At 30.1% G+C, this 10934-nt stretch overlaps 3 protein-coding genes across 3 annotated transcripts; all 3 read right to left on the reverse strand.

The window, feature by feature from the left end:
* Nucleotides 1-1057: 1057 nt before the first annotated feature.
* Nucleotides 1058-1999, reverse strand: RpL12 (ribosomal protein L12). The gene is made up of 5 exons (XM_065511936.1): nucleotides 1975-1999; nucleotides 1857-1902; nucleotides 1722-1795; nucleotides 1457-1637; nucleotides 1058-1355 (listed from the first exon to the last, which is right to left on the reverse strand). The coding sequence occupies exons 2-5, from the start codon at nucleotides 1891-1893 to the stop codon at nucleotides 1150-1152; spliced, it is 498 nt and encodes a 165-aa protein (XP_065368008.1). The 5' UTR covers nucleotides 1894-1902; nucleotides 1975-1999; the 3' UTR covers nucleotides 1058-1149.
* A 4058-nt stretch (nucleotides 2000-6057) lies between these two features.
* On the reverse strand, nucleotides 6058-7918 carry LOC135960074 (protein-L-histidine N-pros-methyltransferase). The gene is made up of 3 exons (XM_065511277.1): nucleotides 7572-7918; nucleotides 7206-7490; nucleotides 6058-7139 (listed from the first exon to the last, which is right to left on the reverse strand). Exons 1-3 carry the CDS (start codon nucleotides 7662-7664, stop codon nucleotides 6594-6596), a joined length of 924 nt encoding a protein of 307 aa, XP_065367349.1. The 5' UTR covers nucleotides 7665-7918; the 3' UTR covers nucleotides 6058-6593.
* Nucleotides 7919-9298: 1380 nt separating this feature from the next.
* Nucleotides 9299-10450, reverse strand: Clp (Cleavage and polyadenylation specificity factor subunit 4). Its single transcript, XM_065511194.1, has 2 exons — nucleotides 10293-10450; nucleotides 9299-10232 (listed from the first exon to the last, which is right to left on the reverse strand). The coding sequence occupies exons 1-2, from the start codon at nucleotides 10393-10395 to the stop codon at nucleotides 9388-9390; spliced, it is 948 nt and encodes a 315-aa protein (XP_065367266.1). The 5' UTR covers nucleotides 10396-10450; the 3' UTR covers nucleotides 9299-9387.
* Between the last annotated feature and the right edge of the window lie 484 nt (nucleotides 10451-10934).

Below are 10934 nucleotides of genomic sequence, written 5' to 3' on the forward strand. Positions count from 1 at the left end.
TTTTATTGCTCGGTACATTTTAAATGTTTTAAAAATGAGTTAATTCTGACTTGGATCAATATGTAGTAGTATAATCATATTATCCAATAAAATACAAATTTGTTCTTTAAAAAATAAACTGTTTATTACGATTTTAATGCGTTGAATAAACTAATAATATGAATTTGTGACGTTTATATTTAATAATGCAGTTTTAAGCAACTGACTGAAGTTTGTATTTCATTAATTTCAGGATTATTTACTTTATATCTTAGAACTTGCAACCAAAGGTTTGAAAGAATTAATTCTATATTAAATTTTCAGAATAAAATTAAATATATCCCCTTAAGAATTCCATTCAGCACAAATTCGTTTTCTTAATTAATTCCTTTAAGAATTCATTAGTTATTGAATTAATTCGTATGGAATCAATACAATTTTCTTTAATTCAAATCCATTACAAAATAGCTTAAAAAATGTTTTGAATGGTTAAATTTTCCATCAATTCAAATCTAATACCTACAAAAAGGTTTTAGATATTTTTCAATTCAGTTTGTAAATGATTAAAAACACAAATTTAATAATGAACAAATTTTTTAATCCAATTTGTATTAGATTTGAATTAAAAAATTTAATCATTCAAAGGTTGAATGAATTCTATTCAAATAAACGCCTTTGAATGAAGCTATAGAATTAGATATTGGGGATATAATTATTGAATGAATGGCTGACACTTTTAATTCTCAATTAAAATGTTTAGCTAGGGTTATCATCTATAACAAATAACCGATCGCAAAAACTAAGCTTAAAATATGTTTATATCTCTTCTCAGTTAGAGATAATTTAATGAATTTATCCAATATCTCAAATAAATTACGACCCATGTTTCGGAACTACCGTTGCATTTATCAGTTGCGGCATTTTGTATCGTGTTTTTACAACATTTATGAAATTTCCGGTTATAAAAGTTTCCGGAAAATTCTGTCTAAATTTTAAAAACTTGTGTCTTAATGCATTTATGTAGATAACCAATCCCCGTTAGCCCACTTCGATTTAATTTCCATATTAATGAAATACATTATTTTTCATCTTATAAAATCAATAAGCTTTTAATTGATAAGTCCATTTCCTTTATAATTTTTGTATAAAACTAGAATTGTTTATTACTATTTATTCGGATGGAACTTCGAAAGAGCCATCATTGATTTCATCAATGATATCATGTGGGGGACGTCCATCAACGGTGCAGCCTACACTTTGGGCAGTACCCAAGATTTCTTTGCAGGTGCCAGACAATGTACGGGCCATAGATCTGGGTCTCATGGTGCGAGCAACAGAGAGGACATCATCAAAGGCAATGTTACCAGAGTGTTTGACTAAACGATGAAAAAAAAAAAAACAAACAAAAAATTAGTTTCATGAATCGGCAGGCAATAACAAATGTGTACACATTTTTTTTGTAAATAAAGATACTCACTGTTCTTTTGCTTCTTTCTATCGCGTGGTGGTTCTTTCAATGCCTTGATGATCAAAGAGGCAGCTGAAGGAACAACAGAGATGGTGGCTTGTCTGTTTTGGATGGTCAAGCAGACAGTGATTTTCAAGCCCTTCCAGTCAGAGGTGGCCTTGGCAATATCATCACCAACTTTCTTGGGAGACTAATAATAACAAGCACACAAATGGAAAAAACGCAAACGTTAATATTTTTTTTAATTTATTAATTCATTGATCATGACACTTACCAAACCCAATGGACCGATTTTAGGGGCCAAAGAAGAAGTGGCACCAACCTCACCGCCAACGCAGCGCAAGTACACTAAAAATTACACAAAATTAATCGCTTGTCCACAAAAACATGAATTTTCACTTAAAATTACCTAATTTAACTTCACTAGGATCAAACTTTGGCGGCATCGTGTTAACCTAAAATTTTAACAATTTAAAATTAAAAATATTTAATAAAAATTTTACAGCATGTGCACAAATACTACACACCTCCTGAAAACCCGAAAACAAAAAGACTTCAACGAATGTCACTTTCAAGCATTTCCGTTTCAAGCATCAATCGTTTCATTTTTGACACAAAGATTGACAATTTCATGATTGTCAATCTTAGTAAACACAGTGTTGTATTATCAACACTGAAAGTGAAAAATTGTATTAAGTTTAATGTAGTGGCAACACCGCGGCCAAACCATTTTTTTATATGAAATTTTTACGATTTAGATTTCGGTGATACATGAGCCAAAAATTCCCATAAGAAATACACAGGCGTGAGCGTCTGATGTCAGCCAAACTGGCTGATGTCAGCCGAAGCATCCGGAGTATAAAGTTGCCAGATTGATAGCATTTTATTATCTCTAGTTTTTTGTAAAGTTATTAACTCCATTTTAAAAAAAGTTCCAGAGCTACTCACAAGAAACTAAAACAAAATTAATTTAATATCTTCTATTATATAAAAATCTCGTGTCACAATGTTAGTGTTTGAACTCCTCCGAAACGGCTCAACCGATTTTTATGAAATTTTGTGTGTATGTTTGGTAGGTATGAGAATAGGTCGTAAAGCATATTTCATACCGCTAGGTCATTAGGGTGACCCTATCCAGAATTTAGTTTTACCATTTTTTGGCTAAAAGCTTTTTTTTCGCATTTTATTTATTTGGCATTATAAAATTCCTATAACCCCAAATTTTCATCAACAGACCCTCACCCACCCGTTTTTTAGCCGAGATTTTAGTATTTTGTATGAGCAATATCCAAATATCAATATTTAACTATTTTTATAAAATTTTGTATATATTTTTGGTAGGTACGAGAATATTATATATCATACCGCTAGGACATTAGGATGTCCCTATCCACCCATTTTTTAAAATATTTTTCGCCAAAAAATTTTGTTTGTATTTCTCCAAAAAATACCTATAATGCCAACTTCACTTAGAATACATTCGCTATTTTTTATTTAACAACCAAAATATTCACTAGAAATAATTTGTATGGCAGAACAACGTTTGCCGGATCAGCTAGTTTTAATTTTAATATATTATCGAACCCGTTTTTAAAAATACATACAATACATTCTCATGAATTAGGTATCTGACAACAGACATAGGTTTTTGGCTCTCAGTTACCTATATAGTTATTGTCTATGTTTTAATCTATTATCGAACCCGCTTTTAAAAATTTAAAAGAGCTTCAGTAGTGATTTTGGAAAGATATTTAGATATTTATCTCATTGGGATATCTCTAGTATTTTGTAACACTACACCATTTTAAAATAAAGTTCGAGAAAAACTTAATTTTGAATTTAATATTTCAATCTATATTCGATTCAGTGATTTCGGTAAGATTAAGTGATTAAGATTCACAAACAACTTGTTTTAAATAATAAAATAAAATTGTATTGTATAAAATCGTAACCCGCAAATTATTATACCTAGGATTAGAAACTCTGTTTTTGAGCGATCGTTTATTGTTAGAGTTGCACGTTGCTGGAACTCTTTACCTTTGGAACTTCGTGTGTTTTCTCAGTCGAATAATGTATTTCGATTAAAACTTATGCGGTATTTAGTTACTCGATAGTTTTGTTATAATGTTCATAAAACTGTTTAATTTGTTTTATGCTAATTTTTATTTCATGATGTTTGCTACTACTTTTGGGATTATATAACTATGGTCATTTTTTTATATTTTTTTCTCTTTCTTACTTTGGCTGGGGAGCCATTAAATTGAAGTATTGAGTATGAATTGAAATAATTTTTTGTTTTTTTTTAATTTTAGATATCTTTATTCAGGAATAAATCTTGTAATATATGTTAATTGGCCTAGGAAGGCTTTTTTATATTACTGTGAATAAATAAATAAATAAATAAATAAATAAAATAAAATTTTGTGTTGTTACAGACCAATTTGGAAATATACTAGCAGTTACTGGAAATATACTATTCCATCCAGCCACAATAAGATGGTCCATTGTTTTTATTTCAAAAAAACTCATATATTTTAAATCGTTAAAAGCGATTTTTATTATAAAAAATTTAAATATTTTAAAACGTTAATAACTTCGTATTCGATTTTTAGTATAAAAAACTCAAATATCTTAAATTTTTAATAACTTCGTAAATAAAGGCAAATCCGGATAAACTGTTTAGTACTTTCTTAAAATATGAATACAGATTTGAATCGTTTGGAACATAGATAAATACACATAGATAGGAAAGCTATGTGAAAGCAGTACTCGGATGTGTGATTATTTTGAGTATATATTTTTATACCCTTCAGCATGAGTGGCAAGGGTATATATAAGTTTGTCATTCCGTTTCCCTAGCTGTAGATGGGAATTAGTTGCCATTCGCAAATATGAACAATCTTGCAAAGGTCAACTGGACTGGTTTTAATTAGTTCATATTGTCGCGAGTGCACTGTAAAGACAATATGGATATTTAATGATATACAGTGTACTTGCGATAATATGAACTAATTACAACCAGGCTCGTTCATTTTTGCAAGATTGTTCATATTTGCGAATGGCATCTAATTCCCATCAACACCTAGGGAAGTATACAAATTATTAAGCTGTTGAATTAGAATTTAGCCACTACCCTTTTGATTTAGATTTCAACTCTGTGTAGATACATAGATAAAATACGTTAAAAAAAAAAACAAAAATAAGCGGTTCATATTTTAACCCTGTTAACACTGTATATTTCAAAGTCCATTGCAACGATGTATATAAGGCTATATAGTAAGTTGGACATACGATGTGTCAAAATAGGGAAAAATATTTTTTAAAACGAATTGTTTTTCATCAAAAAAATGTTTGTCATAAATTATTTTTCTAAAAAAAAAATAAATTTTTTAAAAAATAAATTTTAAATTTTAATTTGGTGAAGGGTATACAGTGGTGGACAGCTAATTAGGGAAAAATTGTTTGCTAAATTCCATGTGATTCTCAATTAATTTTTCAAATATTTCAACAAATATATATGCAAAAGGACTGTTATAACACAAGTGTGTTTTATTCAAATGTGTCAATTCACACATATTTACCACGACCACATACGGTTTTTCTACAACTTGACCAACATTTTATTTTTTAAATAACCATATTTCCTAAATTTTATATAATTATATTTTCATTATTAGAATATATTCAGACAAAATTTCGTATTTTTAATTCCATTTATTTCGGCCATATTATGTTATCATGCTCACTGAGGCGGGTCAACATATTTCCACATATTTTTGTCTACATATATATATTGTACCGATTTTTCCAAACATTTTTGCGCAACTAAAAATAGTTACACTAAAATTTCCCCTAGGTCCTTTTGTTTTGGCACTTTTAAACTTAAAATTCAGTAAATACAAAACATTCAAATATTTGTCCCTAAATAGCTGGCCGCCACTGTATATCATTTCATAGTTTTAATTAGTGAATGGTAAATCGATTACGATTATGGTCGAAAATCGATTTTCAGGGTCTAAAAACTATTTTTTCGTGATCGATTATATACTTCGATTTTGATGCTGAAATCGATTTTTGATAACGATTAATCGAAATAGAAATAAAATTCCGGAATTTTTTAGTATTATCTACGTTTTTTGCTTTCATTAAAATTTGCAATATATTAATCTGCAGCTGACATCGGAAAATTCACGGAGGACCTCATTTTTTAATTAAATTTGTTCAACCTTACGACATTTTTTCCATAAAATTGTTATCAAATGTTTGACTTTACGATTTATAAAATTAGCACCTCAACATAATTATAGCGTATATGGATCATTTGCTATAGTTCCCAAAAATGCAGGTCGATTATTAAAAAATTGACTGTAAAAATCGAAATGAAAATGGTTGATCGAAAAGTCGAAAATCGATTATTAGCTTTTCATACCATTCACTAGTTTTAATATGTTTGGTGCAGCGAAGTGAACCGGGTTTGCTTGTCTAACATAAAATCATAAAAATCATTTTTTAATTCCGAAATGTTTACGATTTTCTGCAAACTCCTTTCATTGAGATCTATAACTAACTCCATTCTTACCTTAAACAAAAATAATTCATTTAAAAACATATTTTTCTCTTTAAGATTTATACAGTTCATAATTTATGTATATTTTTTTTTCAAACCATTAGATTTTTATTTAAGTAGACAATTTATAGCACCCTTTTATAGAAAATAATATTTTTCGTTAACATTTAGCAACTCTAAAAATGATTTGATTTTTCATGTAGATTTTGGCAATAACATTTTTTAGAGACTTATTTAAATAGATAGCAAAGGCTCTTTGTGATATATGTAAGTTTGTATGTATATATAAACGCATTTATATAGGATTTATCTTTTTTCGTTATCTTTATAATTATGTAAAGTGTGTAAATTCAGTTAAGTAACATTTAAATGCCATCTTATATTAAGAAAATCAAATAATAAAGATAAAAATATAACTAACTTTATGTATAATAGTAGTACATACATATTTAGAAATAAAGTAGTTTTGTTTATGTTGTATTTAGTTGGTTTTGGTTGTGCGTTATATTTGTTTAGCATACACACGCACATAAAAAGTTGTTCAGTTTAATTATAACATTTTTTGGTTTAAAAATGTAGCTAGGACTTTTTTGAAAGCACTACTACTAAATCGATTAACCAATAATAGGATTGTCTTAAGTCGCCTTCACATAGATAAGGAGCTTTTGTCCAGGCTTCAACTTGAAACCCAATATTTTCCAATACTCGAAAAAAGATGGCTGCTTCCGATTCGAAAGAATATTGTTTGGCCTTATCCGGCCAATGTGACATTAAAGGACGTATAGGCATATGCGAGGAATTGCATTCCACATAATGCATATATGGTAATACTAAAGCTATGATAACTCGACCATTTGGAGCTAAAACTTGATGAATGTCTTCCAACAATTGTATCGGATCGATGCAGCGATCCAACACATTCAAGCAAGACACTAGTTGAACATTTTGTACTTCATCTAAACGCTCCAACACACTGAAATTACGCTTCTTTAAGCGTTCTCTCATCGTCCAGCTCGCTTCTGTAGCAAACGGATCTACTATAACGTCTTCATTCGAAATCTTAAGGGCTTTCAGCAGAACAGCTGATATTTCTCCATCACCTGCTCCGATATCTACAAATCGTACCTGAAATACACCAAAAATTCCGAAAACAATTATTTGTTTACTTCAAACCATTTAAATTTTACTCACCCTTTCATGTCGACCACTATCAAAGCCACCCTCCTTTAGCAGTAAAGCAAACTGTTGTTCCGACAAAATAAACATTGAACCTCTTTTTAAAAACCCATTAATATCCGTTTGCGTCATAAATAATTGCAGTGCAATGCGAGCAAAAGCATGCCACAAATGTAACCATATGTTAGTGGAACTATCTTTAGCTTTTTCCAACCATTGTAAAGTAATATCATCAGGTTCCTCTAAGGGCACAAATGAGCTATGATAGGCAAATGGATGGTCTGAGTTAATACTATACCACTGCACGTAAATATAACACAAACAAAATAAACAATTATCATCTAAAAAATAATAAAGATTGCATAAATAAAGTATACATACCAATCGAGTATCATATTTATCCAAATAGAAATCGTTGTGAAACTTTGCGTATATAGCTCTGGCTAGTGTACCCCTTGGTGGATGGATATTCATTTTATGTTTATACTATATTTTTGTGTTGTCTTTAATAATTCATAAACAAAAACACACGAACACAAAACTATACCTAAATAAAACTATCGATTTTTGTTTCAGTTAAAATTTCAATAGAAAAATTTAAGTATCTCTTAGATTTTCTTTAATTTAACAGATGCACGTATTAACAACACGAACAAAGAATGTAAATTAAATCATTTTTTATATTTTTCTAATAATTACTAATTGAATTTAATGTTTCTATTTTTGTAAATTAACACTGCAATTATGCTTGTTCTGTTCTTTATAGAAACATATGACAACAGGAATGGAAAGTTGTTATTCTACGATGGTTCTACAACAAAAAAGTACTTTTATAAAAGAAAAAGTACTATTTAAGGAGAATGTTTGAAATGTGTTTTTGTTTTTGGGTTTCATCCGTCCATTTATTAAGGTAGGATCACACGATTGCCGCAATGAACCAATTTAATACAATTTTTATTGTGCTGAATTGGGGCCCAATAAAGAAATTGTCCCAATCAAATTCTCTGCAGTCACATGATTGCTTCATTTTATATAAATTTGATTGTCGTAAATTGGCGCAAAGCGATTTAGTGGCAATAATTGTCGCATTTCAGTCACACGATTGTTCTAGTTTACGGCAACTCAGAGAAACAGCTGTTGTGCTAGATTTTAAATTTTGTTTTGTTTACATAAATGTAAAAACTATCTATTTTTGAAAAAATTATTTGTTAAATAAAAAAAGAAAATTGCGTCGGCTTTAATTATCATATAAAAAAATTAATAAAGAAATGTTAAAAGATGTATGTGGGTCAGAGAGTGGCTCACAAAAACAATATTTCATTTACAAAAATTAATATTGGCGCTAATTGTCTTCTTTGATTGCCGCACTAGAACACAATAAATATTGGTGTATTTTTAACATTTTTATTGGTGCATGTTGCCTATCAAGCATTCACATGATTGCCGCACCAGGGTTGCATTTGATTGGGCCAAATAAGCACAATATTGTTGTGGTTTGACATATGAGCCAATAAGTTGTGAAATCACACGATTGACGTATAAAATAGACCAATAATTGGTGCATTGCGGCAATCGTGTGATCCTACCTTTAGTGTTATTTTAAATTGTAAGTGCTTTTACACAGACAACATAGACTTGACAACAAACGTCATATATTGTTATGATAAATATTTGTCAATTATAGACAGGGATCACGCAGCGATCAATTTCTTGTCCGCACATTATTAATTAAAGATTTCCGACTATTATTATACAATAATTTTTAAAAGTTAATAATAGTACTGAATTTTCCATCTCTGAACAATTTACAACCAATGTTGTTAACTTTAATTCTCATCTTTAATATATAGGATCTCGATTAGGGTTCAATAGTTGAAAAAAGTCCACTTATCTACTTTGGCTCATTTATAGCTTTTCGATTTTTTTAAATCTTTTTTTATTCTAATAAAAAACTAATTTTATTCAATTCTTTACAAAATAGGCGGCTTCATTTTGAAATTTAAAATATGTACTATTATTAATGATGAAAAAATAAAAAGCTGTAAAGAATAAATTTCATCCAAAGGAAATTTATATTTTGCATCACTTATAGGGAATTTAGACGCCAATTATCTGTTTCCAATAAATTTTATTACGGTAATTGAATTTGAAAAATTATAACCTTAAATTAAAACATATACATATTATGAGGGATACATCATTTGTGACTACGATGATTAGAAAGAAAAGCTAAGTGGCCTTTAGGACATTTGTTAGCATAATGACCCTTGTTACCGCATTTATAACAAGTAATCTCGTCTAATGGTTTAGATACTTTAGGATATGGAGGACCATTGTTGGTAGCAGCAGACGTGTTCGAAGTAGTATCAGTATTTTCATCATTGCCACCCTCAATGCTTAGATTTTCTTGGGTATCTTTATGTTGATTACTAGGCTGACCAGAATTGTTCGGACCACAATAGTTTTGGTAACGAGCATTGGATGCCGGTTTTGTTGTAAGTTGTTCTGTATTACTTTCAGGATTCTTTTTACATACAGAAGCTTTATGCCCGAATTCACCACAAAAGTGGCATGTAGGTACTTTCTTTTGAAAAGTTTCCTTACTGAGGTCGGCACTTGGGGGCAATTCAAAACGCGGATGCATGTGCTTGCAGTTCCAGCCGTTTGGACAAAAGCCAGACAAATAATTCATGCACAAAACTCTTCTGACGTGACGGTGTCGGCAGTGAGGTCCATGACGGCAGAATCCACGATCGTACCAGGGACAGTCCTTAATTTTACTTTCCGGGTCAATATGCAGAAAGGGGCATTCTTTGTTATGACAAGCATTGAAACGAGAGTAAAAGTAACACTCAGGCATCTTTTTCATATCAAATTCGTGTAAAAATTCACATTGGTCTCCCTTTTTACACAGGCCGCGCAGCCAATGTTTACAGACTATAGTTCGATCTCCCCGTATATGTCGAAATGGACACATTACACCTTTGCTGCATTCCACTCCATTCTTAGAGTTAAGAAATTGACAAACTGCTGCCACCGACTCTAAAAATAAAAAATGTCTATGTACCTTCGCCCCGACAACTAACTCATATTGTTACTTACTATCCATGCCAAAAAACGGCAATGATATGGCACCCACTTGTTCTGTTAAATCCTTTTCTACTTTAAAGTAGATATTATTAACATTTGCTAATATCATTTCCATTTTAACGTTTTTTATTTATTTTGTATTTTCTGTAAAAAATTCACACCAATTATTGTATTGTAAACACAAAAAATGAGAAATACTAGCCGGTGTCAAAACTATAAAGTGAAATGTCAAATATACATGTCAGTGATGATTCACTACACTCTAAATATTGTACAAAATGTACGTGTATTTTTGTAAACATATTCATGAGTGTGCAACCGAATAGTTCGGCCTAAAACTTGATAACGTAACATAAGGTAAAATGAATGTAAAGTAGAATGTAAATCTTTTGTATCTTAAAGTACACATTGCTGAATGCTAAAGAGTGTGAAAAAAACCTATACTTGTTAAATCTTATATATAAATAGGCCACACGTTTTTTTGTGGTACAATTTTAAGTATGTTATTGTCCACCAATATTGATGAAACATATATGGTTTAAAAGGTTATTTTCTCTAGATTTGCAGAACATCATTTTTTTAAATTCTTTCCATAAAAGTGGTCGAATTTCGGCCACCGGGCGATCATAGTAAAACTTACATCGTTCAATATAA

This window comes from Calliphora vicina, chromosome 5 (assembly GCF_958450345.1).
Source record: "Calliphora vicina chromosome 5, idCalVici1.1, whole genome shotgun sequence".
NCBI classification, from domain to species: Eukaryota; Metazoa; Arthropoda; class Insecta; order Diptera; family Calliphoridae; genus Calliphora; species Calliphora vicina.

Excerpts from the sequence above, each read along its gene's own strand:
- RpL12 (XM_065511936.1), bottom strand. The coding sequence starts at position 1,893 with ATGCCGCCAAAGTTTGATCCTAGTGAAGTTAAATTAG. Across the intron at positions 1,638-1,721 it reads AAATCGGTCCATTGGGTTTG|TCTCCCAAGAAAGTTGGTGA; the intron begins GTAAGTGTCATG and ends TGTTATTATTAG. Across the intron at positions 1,356-1,456 it reads TAGAAAGAAGCAAAAGAACA|TCAAACACTCTGGTAACATT; the intron begins GTGAGTATCTTT and ends TTCATCGTTTAG.
- LOC135960074 (XM_065511277.1), bottom strand. The coding sequence starts at position 7,664 with ATGAATATCCATCCACCAAGGGGTACACTAGCCAGAGCTATATACGCA. Across the intron at positions 7,491-7,571 it reads ATAAATATGATACTCGATTG|TGGTATAGTATTAACTCAGA; the intron begins GTATGTATACTT and ends ATTTACGTGCAG. Across the intron at positions 7,140-7,205 it reads ATAGTGGTCGACATGAAAGG|GTACGATTTGTAGATATCGG; the intron begins GTGAGTAAAATT and ends GGTGTATTTCAG.
- Clp (XM_065511194.1), bottom strand. The coding sequence starts at position 10,395 with ATGGAAATGATATTAGCAAATGTTAATAATATCTACTTTAAAGTAGAA. Across the intron at positions 10,233-10,292 it reads GCCGTTTTTTGGCATGGATA|AGTCGGTGGCAGCAGTTTGT; the intron begins GTAAGTAACAAT and ends TTTTATTTTTAG.